This window comes from Calliphora vicina, chromosome 3, assembly GCF_958450345.1.
Source record: "Calliphora vicina chromosome 3, idCalVici1.1, whole genome shotgun sequence".
Taxonomy (NCBI): domain Eukaryota; kingdom Metazoa; phylum Arthropoda; class Insecta; order Diptera; family Calliphoridae; genus Calliphora; species Calliphora vicina.
In genome coordinates this window covers 10,349,726-10,375,637 of record NC_088782.1, presented here as the reverse complement: position 1 = coordinate 10,375,637, position 25,912 = coordinate 10,349,726, and the positions used below count along the sequence as shown (strand labels likewise).

At 31.9% G+C, this 25,912-nt stretch overlaps 8 protein-coding genes across 10 annotated transcripts; 5 read left to right on the top strand and 3 right to left on the bottom strand.

Annotated features, from left to right (window-relative positions):
• Positions 1 to 483: 483 nt before the first annotated feature.
• LOC135953231 (E3 ubiquitin-protein ligase RNF10) lies at positions 484 to 3,798 on the bottom strand. Its single transcript, XM_065503012.1, has 4 exons — positions 3,123 to 3,798; positions 2,555 to 3,062; positions 1,189 to 2,479; positions 484 to 1,125 (listed from the first exon to the last, which is right to left on the bottom strand). The coding sequence occupies exons 1-4, from the start codon at positions 3,217 to 3,219 to the stop codon at positions 700 to 702; spliced, it is 2,322 nt and encodes a 773-aa protein (XP_065359084.1). The 5' UTR covers positions 3,220 to 3,798; the 3' UTR covers positions 484 to 699.
• A 695-nt stretch (positions 3,799 to 4,493) lies between these two features.
• Membrin (golgi SNAP receptor complex member 2) lies at positions 4,494 to 5,412 on the top strand. The gene is made up of 2 exons (XM_065504329.1): positions 4,494 to 4,742; positions 4,806 to 5,412. Exons 1-2 carry the CDS (start codon positions 4,603 to 4,605, stop codon positions 5,308 to 5,310), a joined length of 645 nt encoding a protein of 214 aa, XP_065360401.1. The 5' UTR covers positions 4,494 to 4,602; the 3' UTR covers positions 5,311 to 5,412.
• On the bottom strand, positions 5,330 to 6,425 carry Eaf6 (chromatin modification-related protein EAF6/MEAF6). The gene is made up of 3 exons (XM_065504330.1): positions 6,197 to 6,425; positions 5,916 to 6,129; positions 5,330 to 5,847 (listed from the first exon to the last, which is right to left on the bottom strand). The coding sequence occupies exons 1-3, from the start codon at positions 6,341 to 6,343 to the stop codon at positions 5,570 to 5,572; spliced, it is 639 nt and encodes a 212-aa protein (XP_065360402.1). The 5' UTR covers positions 6,344 to 6,425; the 3' UTR covers positions 5,330 to 5,569.
• Positions 6,426 to 6,539: 114 nt separating this feature from the next.
• Positions 6,540 to 7,838, top strand: Pex2 (peroxin 2). The gene is made up of 4 exons (XM_065503604.1): positions 6,540 to 6,653; positions 6,712 to 6,789; positions 6,854 to 7,285; positions 7,348 to 7,838. Exons 1-4 carry the CDS (start codon positions 6,603 to 6,605, stop codon positions 7,651 to 7,653), a joined length of 867 nt encoding a protein of 288 aa, XP_065359676.1. The 5' UTR covers positions 6,540 to 6,602; the 3' UTR covers positions 7,654 to 7,838.
• A 1,101-nt stretch (positions 7,839 to 8,939) lies between these two features.
• On the top strand, positions 8,940 to 11,289 carry LOC135953939 (PHAF1 protein CG7083). The gene is made up of 3 exons (XM_065503976.1): positions 8,940 to 9,099; positions 9,158 to 9,395; positions 9,474 to 11,289. The coding sequence occupies exon 3, from the start codon at positions 9,496 to 9,498 to the stop codon at positions 10,810 to 10,812; it is 1,317 nt and encodes a 438-aa protein (XP_065360048.1). The 5' UTR covers positions 8,940 to 9,099; positions 9,158 to 9,395; positions 9,474 to 9,495; the 3' UTR covers positions 10,813 to 11,289.
• A 127-nt stretch (positions 11,290 to 11,416) lies between these two features.
• Positions 11,417 to 14,700, top strand: DNApol-alpha50 (DNA primase small subunit). Its single transcript, XM_065503975.1, has 3 exons — positions 11,417 to 11,630; positions 11,772 to 11,928; positions 13,628 to 14,700. Exons 1-3 carry the CDS (start codon positions 11,438 to 11,440, stop codon positions 14,646 to 14,648), a joined length of 1,371 nt encoding a protein of 456 aa, XP_065360047.1. The 5' UTR covers positions 11,417 to 11,437; the 3' UTR covers positions 14,649 to 14,700.
• Positions 14,701 to 14,704: 4 nt separating this feature from the next.
• LOC135953937 (heat shock 70 kDa protein 14) lies at positions 14,705 to 16,536 on the bottom strand. Its single transcript, XM_065503974.1, has one exon. The coding sequence runs from the start codon at positions 16,405 to 16,407 to the stop codon at positions 14,881 to 14,883; it is 1,527 nt and encodes a 508-aa protein (XP_065360046.1). The 5' UTR covers positions 16,408 to 16,536; the 3' UTR covers positions 14,705 to 14,880.
• Positions 16,537 to 16,658: 122 nt separating this feature from the next.
• Positions 16,659 to 25,552, top strand: GAPcenA (GTPase activating protein and centrosome-associated). 3 transcript variants are annotated; one of them, XM_065506420.1, is made up of 9 exons: positions 16,818 to 17,484; positions 19,264 to 19,623; positions 20,172 to 20,543; positions 20,604 to 21,769; positions 22,034 to 22,118; positions 22,179 to 22,282; positions 22,350 to 23,069; positions 23,833 to 24,255; positions 25,107 to 25,552. In XM_065506420.1, exons 1-9 carry the CDS (start codon positions 17,277 to 17,279, stop codon positions 25,272 to 25,274), a joined length of 3,606 nt encoding a protein of 1,201 aa, XP_065362492.1. In that variant the 5' UTR covers positions 16,818 to 17,276; the 3' UTR covers positions 25,275 to 25,552. The 3 variants fall into 3 exon arrangements, with proteins under 3 accessions (XP_065362491.1, XP_065362492.1, XP_065362490.1); XM_065506419.1 differs by lacking the exons at positions 16,818 to 17,484; positions 25,107 to 25,552 and adding an exon at positions 16,659 to 16,801 and having other exon boundaries at positions 23,833 to 25,043; XM_065506418.1 differs by lacking the exon at positions 25,107 to 25,552 and having other exon boundaries at positions 16,820 to 17,484; positions 23,833 to 25,043.
• The last annotated feature ends 360 nt before the right edge of the window (positions 25,553 to 25,912 follow it).

The following is a 25,912-nucleotide window of genomic DNA, read 5'->3' as shown; positions in this document are numbered from 1 at the left end:
TTGTAATATTGTTATATTGGCCTATAAGGCTTGATATTACATAAATAATAAAATTACAAAAGGAATGACAAACTTATATATACCCTTCTCACAAAGGTGAAAGGTATAAAAATAATATGAAAGAAATTCAGTTAAAAAAAATTGTTGAAGAAAATAACGAATAGAAAATATTATTCAAATACATAATTTAATAAAAAACTTTTATGACATACTTATATATACCATTACCACTCATGGTGAAGGGTATAATAAAAGTCTTCAAATATCGAGCTATTTTTAAAGCTGCACAATTAAGTAATTTCTACCAGCCGAACAGAGAAATTGGATAAAGTAGATTTTCATGAAATTAGTTGGTCACGTTATAAATATAGTAAATCATTCGGCCTACAAGTATGCTACTTAATTGTATATCTGTTTAACCCTTCAACGAAATCTTTTTTACTTTGACCAAACAAATTAAAATAAAACCAAACGAGAAAACAATTGAGTACATATATTTTTAAATTTTATTATGTATTTTGTAAATTATTAGTTGCAATTTCAAGAATATAATAATAATGGTTAAATAATATTTGATTGATTTCAAAACATTTTATATTTACGTATTTAAAAAAAAAGAAAACGAAACTAAAGATAGATTTTATAAAACTCAATTTGTAAAAACTGAAAAACGTAAGTTGCAGCAAACATAATTATTAATTAGTTACCACTAAAATTCATGCCGGTAGAATAAAGAGGAAGCATTTTCTTTGATTTCTTCGATTTCTTATTTCCGCCAATGGTATTGGACGATTCATTCGTTTTAGTAGTAGATTTTCTTTCCTTCTTTTGCGATAAGGCTTGGGCCAAAACATCACCTAAATTTGTGTGAATAGTACTTAAAATGGAAGTCTCACCATCGTCAGTTGTCAACTGAACGCCAGTTGCAGCACTCGTGTTTTGGGCTGCATTAAGGTTAGACCAAGGTGTGTGTTCCTTTTTGCAATGTATGGCAATTGCAGAATAACTGCAACTACCAGCACTACTAGTGCTAACAGTTTTAGTACGACCACCTTTAGAAGTTGAAGGGACATTGTCGATCAGCTGAATATCGCCGGTTGGTACTAATGATTCCTCAAAACCACACTGCAAATAATAAAATAAACCTCATTACAACAGCGGTCGCCTATGTATGTCAATATAACTTACCGTTGGAAATTCGTGGGAGGATGTTATATTTATATTTGCTGTACTTGCAATAAGTTTTCCCATCTGACGATCATTAATGGCATTAATGTGTTTCTCACGTTCACGCTCTTCTCTTGCCCTACGGTGGCGTTCCTTCTTGCGAAAGACTATATCGCGCTCAAAGACTTGTATTATGTCCTCAGTGACATAAGGTGGTTGCAACTCAATTTCCACTACAGCAAACTGGCAAGTTAATGGTAAGTGGCCTAAACAAGTAAACTTACGACGATGATCTTCATCCATTGAATGTTGTTCCTTTTGTATAATTCGAGCACTAATTATAGCAGGAGCATCCGCTAAACTGCCATAGCAAGCTTGTAGCATTTTCACATTCAATGGATGCAAGTAAATGTTCTGACCATCATCAGATTGATAGAAATAATAAAATTTAGTTGATGACTTTTGAGCACCTGCTGAATGAGTGTATGATATAGTGTCCGTGTTAGAAGACGTCTCAGCAGTTTCTTCGTCGGTATTAATTTCTTGATTGTTTAATGATGATGCCTCTTTGTTTGATTCTAGTGCTTCAGTTTCATTTATGTCATTATTATGAAGTAGTAGTTCTTTAGTTTCAATAACATTTATATTGTTAACTACAATCTCTTCTTTTGCAGTTTCTTCGAATTTATATATTTCCTCATCCCTTTGTTCGATGTCACCCAATAAGTTTGTTCTTTCTTTTAATAATTCAAGGGCTTGCTGAATGAATACATATTCAGGACAAGACTCATCAACATCCGACAGTAGTTCTCTTTGTTCTCGCTCCAAAATATCAGCCACATCACTGCGTTTCGCTAATATGAACTTGGAGAATATCTTTTCCTCAATGGGACTACAGACATATGGATATTTTTCCGTGTTTTGTTCTTTTTTCATGCAATCATGTTTTTCTATAAATAAAGAACCTTTTTTGCGACGCATCAACCGGAACGTGATATGTGAGTTGACATTAAATGTTTGTTGTTGCACAATAGAAGCACTTTTTAGATCACCCACATGTATGGCATCGTAACATATGGGACACTTACGCCATGTTTTGTCACTTAGAGAAAGATAGTGTAAAACGCAAGGCCAGCAATATACATGACCACAACGAGTTACTTTAGCAGCCACTGGTGGATATAAACAAATAGGACACTGCGGTTCATCGGGTGTTTGTATGTTGATCTGTTCAATTAGAGACCAATCAATGAGAGTATCTGGAGAGTCATCTGTTTTACGTTTAGCAGATGATTTTATAACAAACTGAAAGCTAAAAATAAAATGTTCTTAGTTCCTATATTTTACAAAATATTTTAATTTCATTGAAATAAAATATTTTACTTACTTTGCTTGCAAAAACTGTTCTTTATTGTATTTATGCTTTTTGACATGGCCATGACGTTGGATATAACCACTGCTGCCACCACCACCACTATTACCTCCAACACCATCGTAATAGTCCACTTCACGTGGTGTATAGTAAAAATTTAATAAATGATTTAAATTCTGTTTCTTGCTGCCAGGAGCATATACGGAATTTAACTCATAATCGGTGTGCTCAAAACGTCCTACTGCCGCTCCCATGGAGGAGTCGTAGAACGTTGTATCCCCGAACCCTAATCCGGTGCCGGTAGCAAAGTAATCTTCGTTAGTGCCACGATATGAGCCACCAGCATTGTGGTTGTTGTAACCATTGCTGCCTCTTGCACGTGGTCTTTTGTCCACATTTGGACGTACTTTAGATGATAGTTGTTGTTGTTTACTACTATTGTTGCCGTTGTTGTTACGAGCCGATGTTGAGGGGTTTTCACGACGACGTGAATTTCTTGGCCAATGTTTGGTTGTTTGAATATCTTTAGAGGCATGTATTAACTATATAACTTGAACATCAAACAAACTTAATATGTACTCACCTGAGGATGACGATTTTTGACGATTCGAATCAGTTGCTTGATTGGACGTTTTCGTATTGCCAGTTCTTGAATAATTTTGTTTCGTGTTGTTGTCCATTTTTGTTATTGTTGGTGTTATACTTATTATAAAAATAGATAGAAGATAAAGAAATCAGCTGAAAAGTTTCCAACTGGTACTGATGAAAATTAAAATCCTTGGAAATTTTACTACCACTTTCCCTCTTCGATTTCGAAGATTTAATGCGACGAACTTTGTCTCCACATGGAGCTTTTACAACTTTATATAATTTTAGTTTAGACATTTTTACTGAGCCATGTTTACAAATTTTACCCAAAGAAAATTAATTCTCTTTGATAATATTCAATAAGGTTTTTATAAGTAAAAAAAATAAAATCAGTTCTTTTCGTAATAGTTATGAATTGCGACTTTTCCTATTTCTTGTGGTGCGAGCACACGAACAAGTGTCGTTTAGCACAGAAAAATTTATGACGTCAACTTTTGTGGATAAATTTTAGTTTATTGGCGACTTTTAACTCCTTCACCGAAACAGGAGTTGTGAACGATTTATTTTGTGAAAAGGTTATGAAATTTATATCAAATGAAAAATTAAAAAGATTTGTCTGATTAAAATACGAAACCAACTTGACGACGACACGACGATTGCAAAAATGGCCTCCAGGCGCCAGTGTTGTCAATATTTTTTCAGTCCTCCTCCCCAGTCAACGTTTTTGTATCCCCAAAAACCCTCAACAACATGTTACTAAAGTTCACTGGGCTTTATATCGGAGCTATGACCAATTACGGATTTAGGTATTTCTAGCAAACTCTCCCGTGATCTATCATTTAGGGTCACGGAACAAATCAAGATCACGGTTTATATTTTCATAATTTTTTTCTGATAATATGTATTCATATTTTCTGTATTGCCGGCCTTTGGACAGTCGAAGGGACTTAAAGCTCTGGGGTGTATCAAACACCGGCTTCGCTAAAATCACTTTTTCTGTATATCAAAATTTTCGAAAGGTTGACAATGTTAATAAACGGTACCATATTGTATATCATATAAAATGTATTTTGAAGCACTATTAAATGATACCCATTATGATCAGGTCATTTTCTAAATATATGAGAGATTATATATATTTAAAGTCAATTCCTATAACTCCTAAACTAAGAGAGAGCAAGCAACAATTTTAACTTTTTTACTAAGTTATGCCCTATAGTTAATAGTTTTATGGTTAATAGTTTTTAATGTGTACCTAAAAAAAAATATATAAAACAAAATACATATATTTTTTTCATATTGTAAATTGGTAACTCACAAAGTAAATAGAATTTGGTAACTCTGTATAAATATATAAATGATATTGCCAGACTACATAGACCAGTTGACACACGTCACAACAAAACACTTTCAAGTTTTTGCAAAAATAAATTGAATCAGAATTTAATAAATATTTAATAGAAATACAGACAAATATGGAGACTTTATACCATCAAACCAATCGCATATTACAAGAAATTGAACAAAACTTTCAAAAATTAGTACAGACAGCGGGACAACCCGACAATTATGATGTGGAGAATGAAATACAAATGAAAATAACACAAGTTAATTCGTGAGTACAAATCGACTAATTGGATATGGAATATATCATTTAAAACTATTCTATACATTACAGCAATTGCGATCGGTTGGATGTTTTACTATACAAAGTACCGGCATCCCAAAGACAGAGTGCAAAAATGCGTGTAGATCAAATAAAATATGATGTGCGACATCTTCAAAGTAGTCTGCAAATGTTCAGAGAAAAGAGACATCGAAAACAACAGGAATTGTCGGAACGAGAACAGCTATTAAGTCATCGATTTGCACCCAATACTGATGAAACATGTTTGGATATCGATTATGCTCTACAACACAATACCCAATTGGGTAATGCCCATCGTGGCGTTGATGATATGATATCTACAGGAGGTAATATTCTCAGTAGTTTGGTAAATCAACGGAGTACCTTGAAGGGTGCCCAAAGGCGTCTTATGACTATTGGCAGTACATTAGGTTTGTCAAACCATACAATGAAATTAATTGAAAGACGTTTTGTTGAGGATAAATATGTAATGTTCGGAGGTATGTTTGTTACGTTGTTAGTTATTGTATTGGTCATCTACTTTATGGTTTTATAGTTTAAGTATACGATATAAATTTTGTTGCCTTTATAATTTTATTTCGAACTATGTATTATTGTAAGTTTACAAAGAATAAAATTTTACACAATTAATATGTAACCATGCGTTTAAATGTGAATATGAGGTGAAATGAGAAATTGTTTTTATTTTATACTTTTTTAAACATAAACCAGTTATCTAAGCCAAAAACGTTGGTCAGCCTGATAGGTCGCGGATCTTATTAGTACGTCGAACGATGCCGCGGCCGACCCCTGAATCATCGATGTCGTATCTTTTTATTAATGTGACCACCTTTTTTGGCGGTTACACTTGATGAAGAAAGTTTACTTTTGGTTGATGTGTTGCCACTGGGTGTACTAGGCTCTTTATTTGGTTCTCTTTGCGGTGTAGTAGCGCGGTCAGGTTTTTCTTCTTTGCCTGAACTTTTAATAGAGGTTGTGCCATCATGAGCAGTAGTTGTGTTTTGGTTTAGAGCAATCTGATTATCACTAGAGTCTTCATTAGTTACAGAATCAGATTCACTTGCTCTTTCAGCTAAATAGGTCATGAAATAAATTATTCAGTTGTTTAGCTAAAGCGTGGGAATATAATGATATACATACGATTACATATGGCCATAGATGTAATTGAAGATTTGGAAAACAATCGTTCAGCTTCTTTAAATTTGCGATTCCGCTTATCAGCTTTAGAATTAGTTGCCTTATTAGAGGTCAAATATCTTTCCCAACCACGTATAATATTACCACACAATTGAGTGTCCTCAAGGTAGGAACCCTCAAAAGCATATATCTGTCTTTCTAAATTTGCTAACTGTTCCTAAATGTTTATAGAATCAGGGTTTCAAAATTAAATTTAATATTTGTTAATTGTTTATTAAACTTACAGAAGTTTCCGCCTTTTTCTTAATCAAATCTGCCAGTTCTGCTCTAGTGTCTAAATTTGTTGATTTTGTCGTTGAATTACTTTTTGTAGATTTACGTTGCTTGTTATTGATTGTATCATTGTTTGTCTTTATCGAAGGAGAACTCATTTTGAAATAAAATGATTTTTCTTAATTTTCCTTTAAAAAAATAAAATTTTCCTTTTTTCGTTTACAAACAATATAAACATATGTTTCAAAGTGCTGACAAGTTTTTTCTGCGCTTTTTGTTTGCGTTTTGTAAGTGCAGCCTAGTTAATTATTTTTTCTTTTTTGTTTTGATTAAGACTTTTTATTATTTTGCAATCTTCCAAGTTACCTGGGCATAGTACAATTATTAAAGTATAAAAAATAAATAATCCTAAATAGAATGCATTCCAAAGTAGATACAAAAAACCAATATGTCCCCAGAGTTAATCAGGTAATTCTTTAATTATTCAAAATAATGCTAAAACTTATTTAATCAAAAACAATTGCAGATTGATGCCATAAGTTTGAACAAAGATATAACTCGACTGATAAGGGATAATCTTTTGGAGAATTTACAGGCAATATCGGTATGTTGGTAAAATATTTTAGTATAGTGTAATTTACTAATGGATATATGAGTTTTCTATCTAGCCCGTTTTGTTCATAAAAATTCAGCCGGAATTGGATTTAATAATTCAATCTGCCATTTGGTTCGGCTCGATTGGTAAACGCTGTTCCACTTTTGGTCAACAATTACTGGTACTGGCGTACGATTCGGAACGTTTAACGTTATCAAGGTTAATTTTACATTTTTGCTTAACTGTCCTGCCCAGTTATGTAAAGAGTTTGGAAGAGCGCAGAATAAATAGACGATTTGAATGGTTAAACAAAACTATCGAATATGGAGAGAATATGGCACTTGTTTTATCCATTTTAAATTTCTTTAGATTTCTAAAGACCGGAAGAAAACCAACCCTAATTGATTTCTTTTTGGGTTTAGATTATATAAGTCTACGCCATAATCAACGAAGAGATATTGGATATAAATATTTAACGAGAGAATTATTGTGGGGAGGATTTATGGTAAGTATAAGCTAATTCATTTAAAATATTTATAACATGAAAACTTCTTACATTCTTCTTAGGAAATTTTGGGACTGGTTTTACCTATTATAAATTTTCGTAAATTACAACGTCTTGGTAAAAGTATTTTAGGCACCAAAAAAGGTATCAGTACAACAGAAGCTCAACAGACATTACATAAAATACCCAAACTTTTGCCATCTTCTACTTGCGTGTATTGTGGCGAACGTCCAACTTTACCACACTATATGGGATGTGAACATATTTATTGTTATTACTGTCTGACCGCTAATATATCTACAGATTCGAAGTTTAGTTGTACAGTATGTGACACTCCTGTGTCTACTGAAGGCATTCAGCCTTTGTGAAAAATTGTACCTTGAAGGTTTTCCTTGCGTAGTATATAAGAAACAAACAAAACGGGATTTTTACATTACAATTATATTTACATTACAATTTTTAATTTTAAATGATAATCACATAAATAGTAAATGTTTTATGCATATACACTAGGACTATTTATAAATACATTATGTTAAAACTAACCTGAAAAGTGCCATTATTTTATTTAAGACCATCCAATTTGTTCGGATAATTTTCTTTGCATAAAAATACTTTTCATTTATTTAACATAAAGTGCTTATAGTCATCAAATATTTTACATGCGGTAAAAAAAAAATTATTTCTGGGAGTTTTTTGTTCCATTTCAAGAGGCTTTTGAAAAAGTTTGAATATGTAAAAACATACAACTCATTAGCGCCTTATGATATAGTATTTAGAAACTTAATTTTTAGATTGATGATAGGCTGCAATTTTTTTTAATTTTTCACCATTGTTTTGGTTTCTAAATTTTTTGGATGTGTTGGAGATAAACACGACTTCGTCCACCAATAAACCTGCAACTAAGAGACAAATTATTATGCGAAACAGCTTTTTGACATGCCTCGGATGTAAAACCGACCGAAGGCTACTCAGAAAAATAATTTTTCGACGCCGGTTTTTGATCGTGTCAAATATGAAAAAATGTTGGCATAATTGATCTCAAGCCTTTTTGAAAGTTATCAAATCATTTGATATCGAATAATTATTTTAGGAGATATTTAAGATTAAGAAATGTAAATGAGAGTTTAAAACATTTATTTTACTCGTTGTTTTAATTTCTAATGGAATTACGTTCATGAGTAATTCACACGTGACGAGAGATAATCATGTCACGGGTACACCTCTGCTTTGCACTTTTTTAAAATATATTACTTTGCTCATCACAAGTATCAGTGCTGCCAAGTTAACTTTCAACTAAAGTCTGTGTTGTTTACCACTGCCACAAGGTGCTCACCAAATTGTTTAAAAAAAAGCATTCCTTGTATATAAAAAATAATTTAAACTAACTACATAATAATTTTGTGCAAAGTGTACAAATTTAACACACAATTGGATAATTCTATCAAACGTAAGTAGAAATAATGCAACTTAACAGTACAACTTTTGCGCCAAAAATTTGCACTATTTTTTGGTATAAAGTAAGACCAAGTTTGTTTAAAATAGCCATTTTTAAAAAACCTTAAAACAGCTGTTGGATATTTTGACTTTTGAGTGTTTTTTTCTTTGTTTTCTTTTTCTGTAACAAATGAGTTTTGAGTGGGTTTTGATGTGAGTCTTTTTCTTCATTTATAACGAAATACAGAAAAAATAAAAATTAAGACGACATAAACAAATTTTCATATTAATATAACGAAATTTTAAGGAATAGTTATAAAAATCGCGTTAACGCAAGTTATATACTAAATAAATAATTATTGTTTCGCAAACAAAAGGTAATTATTTGAAAATTGAGTTTGTGAGAAAAGTCATTAAATAATAATTACGTTTCAGTTAAAAAAAAGAAGAGGACCCGTAACAAAGAAAAGTAAAAACAATACAAAAAGCAACAAAAATTAACAAAATTTGCTCATATCAGGGTCAATCAACAAAATAATAATATTATTTGGAGACCTTGCAAAATCAAAGAAAAAAAATTGATAAGGTTTAAGAAGAAATCTAATCATAACACTGCCACTGTCTGCCAACAGTTTTTTTTAGTTTGTTTTTCTGTTTATCATTAGAAAAAAAGGTAAGTCATTTTAACATAATTTTGTATGATGAGTGTGATAAATAATTAATAATGCTGTATGGGGTGTGTGTGTTTCAGCTATTGAAGTCAACCTTTAACTATGTTGGATTTGGAAATAGTGCCTGAAATCTCTTTGGGATGTGATGCGTGGGAATTCGTTTTGGGAATGCATTTCTCTCAAGCCATTGCTATAATACAATCTCAAGTGGGTATCATAAAAGGAGTACAAGTTTTATACTCTGATACCAATCCCCTAGGAGTGGACATTATAATTAATTTACCGCAAGATGGCTTAAGATTGATTTTCGATCCTGTAAATCAACGCTTAAAGATAATTGAGGTTTGCAACATGAAATTAGTGAAACTAAAGTATGGCGGTGTATATTTCAACTCGCCCGAGGTGTTGCCCTCGATTGAACAAATCGAACATTCATTTGGTGCTACACATCCTGGCGTATACGATGCTGCAAAGCAATTGTTTGCTTTACATTTCCGCGGTCTGAGTTTCTACTTTCCGGTGGATAGTAAATTGCATGCTGGTTATGCTCATGGATTGGGTTCTTTGGTATTTTTAAGTGGGGCTTCGCCTGTCGTCTCGAAGATGTCGCTATATGCTGGCAGTAATGTATCTGAGAATAAAACTCCACCTTTGCCATTGTCCTGCTATCATCGTCAAATCTATTTGGAATCAGTCACAGTATTACGTACAGTATTGGGCAGTACTAAAGGCTTGAAATTGAAACTGTTCACAGAAGGCTCTGGACGATCTCTCGAACCACGTAGACAATGTTTTTCAAAGGAAATTCTATTTGGCGATAGTTGTCAAGATGTGACCACTCAACTGGGAGCACCAAATCGCATATTCTTCAAGAGTGAAGATAAAATGAAAATACATTCCTCCAATGTCAATCGTCAAGCTCAAAGCAAGCGCAGTGATATATTCTTTAATTACTTCACTTTGGGTATCGATGTTTTATTCGATGCTCGCACCCAAACATGCAAGAAATTCATTTTGCACACCAACTATCCGGGGCATTTCAATTTCAATATGTATCATAGGTGCGAATTTCAGTTTCAACTGCAGCCAGAGCGATCCTTAAACGATGGCGGTTCTCGTGCTTCCTACGGAGATACACCCACAAGTCCTGTTACAATAAATGCTTATTCCAAGTGGAATGAAATAAGCGCTGCCATGGTTCCCTCGGAAAGACCTGTCGTTCTTCATAGAGCTTCATCTACCAATACTGCTAATCCATTTGGTTCTACTTTTTGTTACGGCTATCAGGACATCATTTTTGAAGTGATGCCCAACAATCACATTGCTTCGGTTACGCTCTATAGTACGGGTCCCGCCAAACACTCCGAAGACCTGTGGCAACAGCATAAAATGCAAGATATACGCCTTACTGTTGCGTGAAAAGTTTCTGGTATATCATTAATTATAGGTTTAGAGTAAATAATCACAAAAAGCACAAGGTTCATGTATGTATTTTGTGTCGACATAGGATTGATTGTTTTCGTATAATGAAAACAAACGTCCTACCGCAAACATGATGACCATGTTTAGAAATGTAATTATTAATAACATTAATATAAATAAATAGGAGAAGGAGCAACAAATAACAACTCCTTTAAAGTCTAAAATTAAAATAATACTAACTTAAAATATTTTATCTTTTCTTTAAGTATGCTAAAACAATTTAAACTGATACCTATGGAAATCAATTAGAGCAAGTAACTCAATAAAAAAGAGCATGTACGTTTAGAAATCATGTATCAGTGATTTAATAATTATATATTTAAAAATATATTATATTTTTGTCATTCTTTAATGTTTTATTAACATATAAAAACCCATAAAACCAAAATAATTTAATAAAAAAAATTAAAACTATTACAGCAATTTTTTTATTGGCAGCAATGTGCTTCTTAGAAACCTTAACGATAATAAGTATACTATTAATGACTGCAACTGTTTCAACCTTTATTCTATTGCAGCTTTTTCTTTTTTATTACAAATTTAAATACATATTATTCTAAGAATGCCTGAAATGGAAGTTGATAATGCCAGCGAACAAATGAATTTAGATCAGCATGCGGAACAACAAAAGCCGTCAACAACAACAACAAATAATGTGATCTACGATCCTGAAGTTCTACCTGATATGTTACCTGTCTATTACAAGCGTCTATTTCCGCACAAGCCATTCTACAGATGGCTTTCGTACGGTTTATGTAAGTAAACAATGAGAGTTTCTAATGATTAAAATAACATGTTTCTTTGGGTATTTTTTGTTTATTTAAACTTGTATGTGTAATTGCATGAGCCTTAAAATAACATAAACATCACATCATTTTTATTCTTTCTATTTATAGCCGAAAAGGGTATATTTACTAATCGTGAAATTTCGTTTAGTTTACACGATGATATATACATACGTTATTTATGTTTTGACACTCCAAGTGAATTTGAAAAAGAATTATGCTCAAAATGCCCATTAAAAATTGATATTGGAGCCGTTATGAATACGAGGTACGTTTTACTTTGTTTTAATATAATCATTTACATATGTAAATGATGTTAACAATAGATTTTTTCTATAAACATAGTGTTAGATTCATCTCATGTACATATGTTTATTTAATGCCCATAAACGATTTACAAATAAAAATGTTTGTGGTGTACTGTGTACGAAAATTGTATTTAACGAAAGATTTAAGATTTTTAAGGCAGTTCCAAGATGACTGGTCTAAAAAAATATAGCCAAATGATTAAATGTTTTGTTATTAAAATTACCCCCATTAACACGAAGTCTGGTTAAGCCTTAACTAATAGTTATACTGTCGGTTAAAATTATTTTTGTATGAAAACTGTCAGTATAACTATTAGTTAAAACATAACCAGACTTCGTGTTAATGGGGGTTAGACTAAATAATTTTCCATGAAGTTCACTAGGTTAATTTTAATGTCATTAATGTATTATCAGCTTGAAACAATATATACAATTATCAATTGGGGGTTCTGCATTAAGGTTAAGTCCAGTATAAGTAGTACATTCTACTGGATGAGTACATAAATCCACTTGACGAAGTGGAGTAGTAGACAGTTAATTGCGGCTGTGGAGGCACAAATCATTCGTTTGATATCTATGTATTCATTTATATTTAACTAATGTTTATAATTTTTTTTTTTTTTGAGAATGCAATTAACAGATATTTTTGAACTTGGCTATCATATCATAACAATTTCATTATAAATGATACCCACGAGTGTGAGGGGCGTTAAAAAATAATGCATAAGTTAAAATTGTTCCCCAATAAAATTATGTTCTTAATCATAGTAAAATATCTGAAAAAATTGTCGCGATAAAATTTATATCATGAAATTTTATATCCGGTACATTTGCATTTATCTCCAAACACATTTTGTTTTCAGACAACTACCGCAATGTATGAATACCGCCAAAATTGGTGTCAAATGAAAGCTTCAATTTTGATTGATAGTAAAATCCTATGGAATAAATATTTAAACACACGCTGATAGTTACTAGGTATACTTTGGTTCCTAGGGAATTCTCATTTCATTTCATTCTTTATTTAAATAGTCGAGCCCATTGGGCCATATACGCTTAATACAATATTTTAACAAATAAATAATGAATAATAGTAATAATAGTAAAACTAAAACTTAAAAAAATAAGCATTTATTGGAAAACAAAAGGAAATAAATTCAGCAACCATTAGTATAAAAAGAATATAGTTATTTGAGCAAATACTTATGCGAGTACTCAAAAACCATTACTGAATAATATGCTAGTTTAGCTCTCAAAAAAATCTAGTAGATTCCGTTTAAATGCACTCTTTGAAAAGATAAATCTCTTTAAATTAGGAATTCTATTGGTATAATTACAATTTTTAAGATTTTTTTTTAATTTTTAAATTTAAACCTACATAACTATTGAGCGCAATGAGAAAAGTTATTAACGCGATCTGTTTTAGCATAAGTACTACTACTTTTTAGGCAAATTCTCCAAGGGTATAAAAACAATTGAATGTCCATTTGTATTTACTTAAGAATTTTGAATAGAACAAATTAAATCGTGGCAAATACGTTTATAGTTAAGTTTATAGTTTACATAACCTAACTTTAGAATATACATGAATATGTATATGGTTAGGTTTTAAAACACAAAAATGTATACATAAATTTTAACTTGAATTTGCATTTTCAGACCTAAAAATAATCTCATTTCATCTGCCGCTATGACTCCAGTACAACGTGAATTGGTATTTGATATCGATATGACAGATTATGATGATGTACGTACTTGTTGTAGTGGTGCTGACGTTTGCCACAAATGCTGGAAATTTATGGTTGTTGCAGCTCGTGTCCTAGATGGAGCCATACGTGAAGATTTTGGATGGGAGCACATACTATGGGTTTTTTCCGGTCGTCGTGGTGTCCATTGCTGGGTGTGCGATTATGATGCTCGGCATTTGGATACAGCAGGACGGTCAGCGGTAGCGGAATACTTTCAGGTCGTCACACATGTCGTGGTTGAGGGAGTGAATGTTCCCAGAGTTCATATAGGAGAGAAAATGCATCATAGCATTAAGAGAGCATTTAAGATTATAGAACCCATATTTGAAGAAATAATTTTGAACGATCAAAATCTGTTTTGTTCGCCAAAGGGCATAGGAAAACTATGTCAGTTTATTGCTGACGATACGGCCCGTAAAGATGCTGAACAATTTTTGCTCCACAATGTTCAAGATGGTGCTCCAGCTCGAGGTGTCTGGGAAGCTTTCAAGCGTTATGCCAACTCAATGCGCTGCAATTCAACATCTTCAGTATGGTCGCGAAGATTAAAAAATATAATTGAAGAAATCCAGTTAGCCTGCTTGTATCCTCGTTTAGATATAAACGTTACTAAAGGATTTAACCATTTACTGAAAGCTCCATTTTGTATACATCCAGCTACGGGAAAAGTTTGTGTCCCATTTAATGCGAATGCTGCAAATAAATTTAATCCAACCGCTGTACCAAACATTGCACAATTATTGCAGGAAATTAATGCATTTGATGAAAAAACCAAAAATAAGGAGGAAACTGGTGAAAAACTGCGTATTAAGGATTACAAAAAAACAAGTATGTTCAAGGGGGTGGTGGTATTTGAGGAGTTCCTGCGTAAATTGGAGAATAGCTTAAAGGCAAAAGCTGTGCAAATGAATGAAGATAAAATGGATTTTTAATCAACTATGTACAATAAATAAATAAACTATCAGAAACAAATAAATAAAGAAAGTCGTTTGGTTTTTTTTTTTTTTTTACAGAAAACAAGGTTTTTCTATTGCATTTTATGTATTTTACGAAAGTTTATTAGTTGTTTTAATAAAAGAAAAAATTAAATCTAAAAAAGCATTTCTGAAGGCGTTATTTCCCTTTAACAATCGTGCGTCCTTTCTATAGTCATGCTTTGATCAATCATATACATCTTAATCGTACTAGTGGCACACTGTTTTCCGCCTTTTGTATTTCAGCTTCAAGACGTACAAAGCCCTCCTCAGGTATGCTGGTGGCAGCCTTCTTGATATGTACCTCATTGACTTTTGAACCATAACGCAATTGGAATACTTCGGAATCCAGAGATGAATCCTTTAGTTTGATGTTTAAAACTACAGTTTTGGGCAAAACATCACCAGGATTTAATAGTTTTTGAGCATTTTCATCGTCTTCAGCGGAACCATGCCATATGGTCACTTCCTCGGCCACACATTCACATTCTTCCGATGGCTCCAAAACTTGTTTTTCGCTATCCTCTAGGTAAAGGGTTTGTCGAGCACAACCCACTGCTACGACCTCATCGGCAGATATTGAACAATTTATTTCAACATCTGGGTATTTGCTGGAAATCGCTGATTGTAACTTGGGTATCTGGGTAGTGGCACCCAATAAAACAATATTATCGAGTTTTTTCATCTCCGGATGCCCCTTCAAAGCCTTATCCACACATTCATTCAGTATTTGCATAAATGAATTTATAACTGGCTGTATGAGACTTTCGAAGCGAGCACGACTCATTTGATTATTGAAATCTACACCATCCATTAATGAATCTATATACAGTTGGGTAGAAGGTAGAGTTGACAGAATATGTTTACAGTTGGCAGCAGCACTACGAATCTTGGCTAATGAGCGACGACTTTCATGAGGATCCAATTTGTATTTCCTTTGAAATTCTTCACAAATAAATTTCACTAACTCCTCCGTGAATTGATGTCCGCCAATTGGAAATGGACCAAAGCATTCAACTTTTGTGTATAGACCATGCTTAACTTCGTACAAAGCAAAATGTGAGAACAGGCCTCCACATTTAACAGTTAATACATATTTGGCATCATCGTTGGAGACTTCTTCGCCAATACCATAGGCTAAAACTGCGGCAGTTGGTTCATCCACTATTTGAGCCACATGGAAGCCAGCTTTCTCCGCAGCTTGAGTCAACAAAGTCCAAGAGTTTGCAGGATAGTAACTAGGTATAGAAAGGACAACAACAGGCTTTTGGGCAGCATCACTGTAATATTGTCTGGCTAGTTCAAGTTCCGATTCGAAAAGCTTGACTTGTACTTCAAATGCTGAAATCTCCTTAACAACCTCCTTGTCGTCATCTTCATTGGTGGGCTGCATTGCTTTCAGCATGAACGTATGCTTTTCTGAATCATATTCACATGGTATCGTTTTGCTGGCCTTTGTAGATAATTCCTCCGTTATGTCTTCTGCAGGCTTAAGAAACTGAAAGCTATTTGCGACAGCCTGCTTCGGTTTGGAGGACATTTTTTGTTTAGCAGTCAGACCGCATTCGATCTCATCCAAGCCATCCCATAATAAACATGCTTGTGATACACGATCTCCCTGCTTGTTGGCTATAACATCTGGTTTTGTGTCAGACGGTTTAACATGTGCTATGCAAAGGGTGCTATTACCCACTTTTACTCCAAAACGGGGCCACATTTTTTTTTAATTTAATTATTACAATTTAACAAATAAAAAATTAACAATTTACTTAAGAAAATTTTACTAAAATACTATATAACCTTCTTTTTTCACGTATGGTTAACTGTCAAAAAGACGCGGCGTGCAATATGTTTGACAGTAAACAAACGCAAAGTTGCCACATTGGCGTGAAAAGAATTAATTACAAAAGAAAAAAAAAAACGTTCCAAAAAATACGATATAAGAAAAGAATACATATATGAAGCAAGTGTCAAAATAAGTAAAATTAGAATTTGAACAAAGAAAGAAATTGCAAAAATAGAAAAAAAATTTTCTCTCTACGATAAATATTAAACAATAACAAAAATTCGAAATATTTATAAACAAAATAAGCAAACGGATGTGAATATTGGTAATAATTTTGTTTAATGATCAAAGCCAGCAAAAGGAATAGTGAAAATAAGTTTGTAATAAAAAATTTCTATACGTAAGATTGAAAATTTTACAAACCCCCCGAGGAGTTAATTGATTGTCACATCATACCCCACTTACATACAATTTTTTTTATATTATAACTAAACACAATAGTAGTGAAAATAATAAAAGAAACATTAGGAAGGCGAGCGATTCGTCATCGATTTACCAAAAGGTTGAAAAAAGGAATACATTTTTTTAATTCCTCCTTATCATTCCCATTAATTATTATTATTGTGGTACTAAATACAACACAATGAACAAATATTTATTAAATATGTTACAAATAATACAATTTGCAAAATAAAATAATATTAGAATTTAAAAGTGAAGAAAAACGTAAAATTTGCGATAAGAAAAACTTCTCCTACCCTTCTTGAGACATACAAAATACTTATTTGCCTTTTACGTTTATGAACATGGATGATAATTTAAGTACGAAATCCTCGGAATCTTCTATAACCACAAGTGGAGAATATGAAATTGTTACCGATAGTAACTTGACAACACCACTTGATATACAACCATCATTGGATATTGCTAATAATCGTAATATTTCGGATATACAAAATGCTATGACTGATGCTCTCAAAGAGTTGGAATCTGATAAAGCAGGTGAAGGTAAATAAATAGTTGTTGCAAATATTACTCTACTATATTTCTGAAGGATTTTTTTTGTTCAATTGGATAAATAGGTCGATTTAACTTGTACAAATGTGGGTGGAAGTGTGTACAATTTATTTGCAATGCATTAATTGTTGAGTCACCTTATTCAATTACTATGTACCTAACAACAATTGATTTATATGATTAATTTAGTAATTACAATAAACATTTTAAACTTTCTATAGACCTATTGATTTAGAAGAAAAATATATACTTACATACATATAAAACTCTCATTTTATCCACAGATACAAATATTCTGTAGATATTATTTTCATTTGATGGAAATAACAAATTTTAACAGTGAAAACTAGTAGCCTAATCCTAAATAAAACAACAATTTTCAAATGTACTATTAATTTTGTAAAAAATCTTACTTTTCATTGTGGATTCCAATAATATTGTTTTTTCATCTTGACCTGAACAGTTTTTACAGGATGCTTAGATATTTTCCAATAAAACAGAAGTTTTTGTATTTATTAATTGTATTCATAACTAGTTTTTCCATTAAAATTCGGTTTCGGTATTCAGCCAAATTTTTATCGAATAATGGGGCTGAATTACCGGATTCGATATCGAGTAAAATTGGTCGTAATTTTTTTATTTGACGATATCGATATCAAAGTAGCTATAATATATAAAACGTAACAATTATAACGATATATTTAAATTTATTTTTAGTTTTTTTAAGTTAACTTAATCAGACTCCTTTTTTATTTTGCAGTAAATTTAAATAAAATATAAAAATTAATAATTTGAAAGTAAATTTTTAATTAGGCTTAAGTTCATTTATATTATAATTTATTTGTAATAATTCAAAGAATATCACTGAATACTAAAATTTTAGACAATTGGCAAATTGGAATGCATTTTCTACCCTGCCAAGGGCGTCATCAACAATCTTCATTGTCAAGGTCTATTTGTAAATATCATCTATTTAACTTACTATTATTACAAATAAATTATAATATAAATGAACTTAAGCCTAATTAAAAATTTACTTTCAAATTATATATATAAAAAGTTCGAATAATTACCAAAAATCTATAAATTAAATTATAAAAATTAATTTATTTTTTGTTTAATAAATATTTATTTTAAGTTTATATAAAATTATCGTAATCAACTAAAAGCTCAATTTCGAATTTTTTGATGATACGTTATTTTGCATATCCATATCCAAAATCATGTAATCTTTGTAGTGAAGTGACTGGATTTTAATATGGAATAGGCGAGCTTGATTCTGTAATCGGATTTTTTGTTTATGTTGAATACAAACTTGTTAGGGTTTGGAATTTTGATATCACTATAAATATAACATACATTTATGTATATGGTGAGGAGTATATAAATTAGTCTCTATGTTAGTTGTGTTGTTTAATTAATTTCGAATTCTTTTACAATTTATAATCATACAAATATTTCAGCTTTAATTGAATTTCATTTAATATAAGTTATTACGTTTTCTGCGTCCTAAAAAATCTCCAACATATTTTGTAAAACAGCTGTGTAAATTTTCAAATAAATGCATAAACAGTTTGCTACTATGGTAACAACAACAAATGAATAACGATACATCAACTATACGCCCCTCTTTTTTTTTTTGCTCCAAAAAGTTAAATATTAAACGAATAAGCACGTAAACAGTCATCAAACACACTCTATACATATACTTATAATTAAATTGGCCTTTACAAGTCAATTGGAACTTTATTGATTTTATTTCGATTTTAGGCAGTGGTGGTGGTGTTTCCAATAATACAAATCTCAAAAACAAAACACTTACATTGCCCTTAATGGGCACAACAAGTCCAGCTTTGTTAGTACCACAGGATAAATCGACAGCACTACTAATGAAAACTCAAACAATACCACGTTTAGCTGTAAAAGATGCCACAAATACACCAACACCTAAAAGTGATGAATCGAATTCAGAACTGAATCGTGTTGGCCAGTCGGTGTTTTATGATTGTATAGATGCAAATACTGGGAACATGCCCACCACCATGACGGTGAAACCAACCGCAGATGCTGTTGATTTGGATGAGAAACAAGATGTCATGAAGCCAGAACGAAATGATACAGACGAGGAGAGTAAGTACAATATTTAATTTGATAGTTCTAGTTTCAGTTTTATTATGATAGAGATTATGAAAACAAATATTGATTACGATGATAATAGGGTCCCTAATCGGTAAAATTTTATGGGATTTCATTGGAAATTTTATTTAGAAATTCCTTGGAAATTTTTGTCGAAAAATTGCGGTATACGATTTCTTGTACAGATTCATTGTGATTTGTTACTAAATGAATGGTTCGATTATATCCATAGATTTGTTTGATACTAGGAACAGAAAATCAGTCCCCACAGAAAAATTACGATTTTCGGCCATAACAGACATGTTCGATCATTTATACTAAACTCAATCATTTGATTAGCAATAAATTCGGTTATAACAACCAAAATCCCGCCAATTCAGGGATTGAATAGATTTTTTTAACATTTCCCGAGAATAGATAATATTTGCTAAACTTTTGAGAAATTTGTAATATACATATATTCGAATGTTTAATTATACTGTTAGTTAATATTCATAGTAACTTTTACGAGTATGATTATTTAAATATAAATTATTCTTTAGTTTCCGAAATAGATCAAGGTTGCACCATATTTTCTGGTGTCACGTATTTGGGTGCAGCCAATATAAATGCTCCGAAATCCGAACTAGATGTTTATCGCATAATGAGTGAATTAAATAATGGCACTGCTTCGAATGGTCTCAAAATTTCCATCAGTATACCCAATTGTTCTGATGGCTTGGTGGTGTTACATGATGCCGATAGCAATACAATAATAGCCACCTATGAGATTCAAAGTATAATTTTATACTTTCGCGGACCAATAGAAACAGTGGAACATGGCTGTTTTGCTTTTACTTGGTTGCATGGTGATTCTCTATTTCAGTGTCATATTTTTCGTTGCCATATACCCGAAGCTGTCAATCAAGTTAGCGGTAAATATTTTTATTTAAATTAAATGATTGAACTGGTAATAATAAAATATTTCCTTACAGCCTGTTTCCAAAAGGCCTTCCAGACTTATCCACCCAGTATGACTTGCAGCCTTACCTCGGCAGTGGATAGTAATATGATGAATTCCATAACATCGGATATAAGTGGAAATCCTCTTAATACGGCTGGCTATGAATTTTTAGTTTCTTTGGAGATACGAGAAAAGGTGGCTAAAAACTCTTATACGGCAGTGCCCCGTGATCGCCATTGCTTTAGGTTACGGGCCAATACAGACAAAGAGGTTTACATAACTGTAAAACAAACCCCCTCGACTGTATTGCAACCCTTGTTAATCGAGCGATGCTTTGGAGTTTTATTAAGTCCCGGAAAATTGGTGAGACAAGCAGATATGCAATTGATTGATATGCTAACTATGGGCTACATACAACCGAATGCATCTGCTAGTACAAGTGCAAATGTCAGCGGAAACGGTAGTACCATTACGGCCACAGCTAATGGGGATGCTCCGGCACCTCTCACACCATTATGTTTAAATGCCTACCATATTCGAGCGGAATGGAAGGCTGGTGAAAAAGCATTCGAACAATTTAATGTAGAAACTTCAAAAACTTTCTTAACCGTAGCAGTTGACATTGTTATACGCGGCATACAGGAACCAGTAAGATTTGTTATGGAAACTCCTGTATCTATTCATGCTGCTAGTGAATTGCGCCTAATGGATCATTTCATTTCAAAGCGCCTCCCCATGACTTTGCGTTTCTATTTACATTTAAAACGCACAACAGACGAATATAGTTGGAAAGTCAGCTCTATTGATCCCTCAGAAGAGATTACAGAACCACCTCAACAGTCTACATCTTCTTCATATTTACTTAAATTTGGCATGAATAATCTGTCGCGTATAGTACGCTCAGCTTCGATTGCATCGATTGAAGACGAATGTCCCACTGATCCAGAAGATCTTTCAGATGGCGATGAGCCATTATTAAGTGGTACCGGGGAAGTTTCGAAAGATTGCTCTCAAGACACTTTAGATGAGTGGGATCCGGTACTTAAAGAATGGGATGGCGAAAAAAGACCTAAAAATCTAGCACCTTTAGTGCGTCTAGGAGTTCCGGAGGCATTGCGTGAAATGATTTGGAAGAAATTGGCTGGAGTTGATACTAAAACTGAAATGCTCGATATGTATAAGAATTTAATAACCAAAGTAAGTGAATGCTAAGGCGAATTTTCTATAGCACTTTGCAATATTTACGACAAAAGGGTCACAACTCAAACAAGTAAGAAAGCTATATTGTTTTTGTAATGATTATTATTTGTTAAATCGAAAAAATAAGAATTTTCGTGAAACGATGTTTTGGAGTACTCAGTTCAGAAATAGCATTTTGAATTATGACCATCTTGTCGCAAATAGCGATATGAAACTGATGTATTTTTTCTCTCTCTAAATTACATTTAATAAAACTTTTAGGAAACCAAATGTGAAACTGTTATACAGCGCGATATACACCGAACATTTCCCGCACATAAATGCTTCAAAGAAAGTGGTGGATCAGGTAAATATAAGTGCACATGTTTTTTTAAACAAAACATTTTTACTTTTATAATTCCTTCAGGTCAAGATGCGCTTTTCAAAGTATCCAAAGCATATGCTGTATATGACAGTGAAGTTGGCTACTGTCAAGGTTTAAGTTTTATAGCTGCTAGTTTATTGCTACATGTAAGTTTTTCGTTTATGTTATTTTTTCCCAATAGCTCTAGACTTTTTCTTTTTATTTGCACTTAAGATGCCCGAAGAGGATGCTTTTTGTGTTCTGGTATCGCTCATGTATGACTACAGTCTACGTGATCTTTATAAACAGGGCTTTGAGGTCTTATATCTACGTCTGTATCAACTGGATCGTTTAATCAAAGACCATTTACCTAAACTCCACGAACATTTTGTAAATTGTGGCATTGAAACTCATATGTATGCCTCGCAATGGCTGTTAACTCTATTCACAGCTCGCTTTCCTTTATGTTTTGTATTCCACGTACTCGACGTGTTTCTTTTGGATGGCATTCCTCTGCTATTTCAAGTTGCCCTCACTTTGCTATCGATATGCGAAAATGATTTGCGCCAACTTGACTTTGAGGGCATTTTGAAATATTTTCGCGTAACTTTACCCAAAAAATGTCGCAGTTCTAGTCAAGCTAGACGTATTATGAAAATGGCTTGTGATCGTAAAATTAAAAAGTTGAAACAATACGAAGATGAATTTATGCAAAAGAAACAGAACGAAGAACGTTTGGAGAAAGAGGCTCAAATCTATGAGAATCGTTTTGGTGGCGAAAGGCGTAAACTTCAAGGGGAAATTAATGATTTACAACAGAAGTTAGCAGATGCAAATGAACGTGCCATTGAGAAGGAAAAGAAACATACGGGCATTATACAGGACTACAAACAGATCATACAACGTTTGGAGCAGGATATGACAACACTGAATGAGACTTTGGGAACAGTGATGGTGAGTTAATTATATGTAATAATCAAGGAAACCGCAAATATTCTCTAAAAAAGCGTTTTAAGCGCTTTAATATGCAGTAAAAACCTTAAAATATGCTCTTAAAAAAAAACTTTTACATAATTTTTAAACAAAAAATATACTTTTATTTAGAAAAATCAAAAAAAAAAGCTATGAAAAGGCCTCGAGAGGTATTTTTTGATGATATTTTATAATGTTTAAAAAAAAAATTTAAAACTCAAAAATATAACATAAATATGCTCTTAAAACAAATATATGCAAAAATATGTATTTAATTTCTGAAACGTGTAAATATCTTATCCATGTGCTCATTAGACTCACCAGAAAAAACATGCATTTGCATATTTTGGTTTCCCTGGTAATAATACATAAATATGTAATTTTGATAAGATATTAATATCTTATCAAAAGCTCATTTTACAACAAACTTTTTAAAAAATCAGCTTAAAATGCAAAGTTCACAAATCAACTTTCCGAAGCCCCCAATAATATATAAACATGATTGATAAATCTATATATCGCGAATAGTTATATACATAGTTGCTATTAAAAATCGACCTACAAATGATTTTTGGATCTATTTTTTTAACAAAAAAATTGTTTTCGGCACGGCCGAATATAGCACTATTAATTTTTTGCACTAAAATTTGGATATAAACATTTTTTTCCCACAAATCTAATAATATTTTTAAATGCTTATTAAAATATCTTTTAAATTAAACTCCACAATTTTTAATTTTTACAGACCACAGTATCCAAGTGTCAAAATTGTTCTCAACACATTGAACAGGATAACCATGCAAACAGTGTGACAACATCTACCAATGATAATATGTCCCTAATAAATAGTAATGCAAACGAGGCACCATTAGGACCTCTAGATCCATTACATTCAGCCCATCATCGTATACGAGAGTTAGAATTAGAATTGGCACAGGCCAAATTGGCACAAGTAGAGGCAGAATGTAAAAATCAAGATTTAAATCATCAACTAAGTACCACTATAACCGAAATGCAATCAAATCGTAACAGCTGGCAGCCATGGTTCTCGAAAACTTTGAATACGTTACAAGAAAAGGTCTCAACGCGAGGCAATCGGGATGCGCAACCAACAGCCACATTTCAATCGTATACAGGAAGTGAATCGAATTCGCCATCAGGTCATCAGGTATCTTAATTAAACAAAAACAAACCCAACATCCCCAAAAGCTATCAACCGTCCTTTCGTGCATCATAACCACATCACATACAAAAACTCTCTTTGAAAAAGTTTTTTTTTTTAGTTTTATTTGTTAATTTTTTTCTGGGCACTTGCTATTTTTATTATAATTTGAAAAACGTTTGGAATCGATGCTGTTGATAAGCGTAATAATTTATAATTTAAGTTAGGAAAACAACTCTGAATTTCAATTTAATTTCAAAATTATTTAATAACAATTTCTATACGAAAATCGTAAAATTTTCAAGTTCAGAATACGGTGTTGTTAAAATGAATTAAATTTTTATAAAATATTTTATGTTCTAATAAATTTATAAAAATTAATTGAAAAGTTTTAAAACTTTTTTAAAAATAACTACATAATAATTGAACATAATAAATATTAAGAAACTTTTAAATTAAAAAAAAATAACATTTCGAATAATAAAATTATTAGTGAATTATATAATTTGTTAAAATACAGTATATTAATTATGTTGAATTTTCAAATATCCAAACGTTTTTCTAAATACATATTTAACTTATCTTTTATTCCCACATTTCACCATGACAATATTATTATAAATTTGTTTAAGTTTTTTTCTTCTATTATTTAAGTTGTGTTTATATAAATATATATATTATATTCCTTATAGTTTTTCTAGCTTTGTAATCATTTTTCTTTGTTTAACATTGAAATATGCTTTATTAAAACAAAAATGAAATAAAAACAATTATAATTGTTACCATGACCAGTATTTTGACCCTTATTTTGTTTTATTTTCTCTCCCTCTTCTATCTATAATTTTGTTTCGTTTCAGGAATTTAAAGCATTTTCAGTTACCAGCTCACCAAAAATGCCAGTGAAATTTCAAACAGCACGTTTACGCAGTAGTATTGATAGTTTACGTAATATAGTGGTTCCTTTGGAAAATTCTGGCAAAAATTTATTAAATGAAACCTTAAAACAACATCAGCAGCAACAGTAAATAATAGAGAACCAGCAGCAACAGTATGAATAACATTCCACATAATACACACACACAGATTACAAAAATAAGAATACAAAATATTTATTACACTTAAGGCAATATTTAATAAATGTGATTAAGTAATTCAATTCTCTCCAATAACCACCATATTAAAACATAAACAAAATAACATGCATACATAGAAGGAAACACAAAATATTTAACAAAACTACATAACATATATATAGTAAATATATTGTATATTAAGGCTTAATATTCTGTTTCAAACACAAAAATTTTGTCCTTTATTTCCCAGCAAAATGCTCAGTTGAAGTTAAAAACACTTTAATTTTGTTACTTTATTTTTTCTATTACTATACACATCGCACACCCAGTTCAAAAGTGACACAATTCAAAATTAATTTGTCGCTTAAACTATGCACAATACACTTGTTTATCTATACGAAAGATATCAGTATATTATGTTGTTGTTAACTGTGGCTAAAAAAACACTAATGTCTTTCATTATGTTTCAATAGGAACATATTTATTTTCGATTTCTGAAAAATGAAAATTTTGAGTAGTGTCACTTTTGAACTGGGTGTGCGACATGTATAATTTCCAAGTTCTTTATGAGAAACTGGTTTTGGAAATTA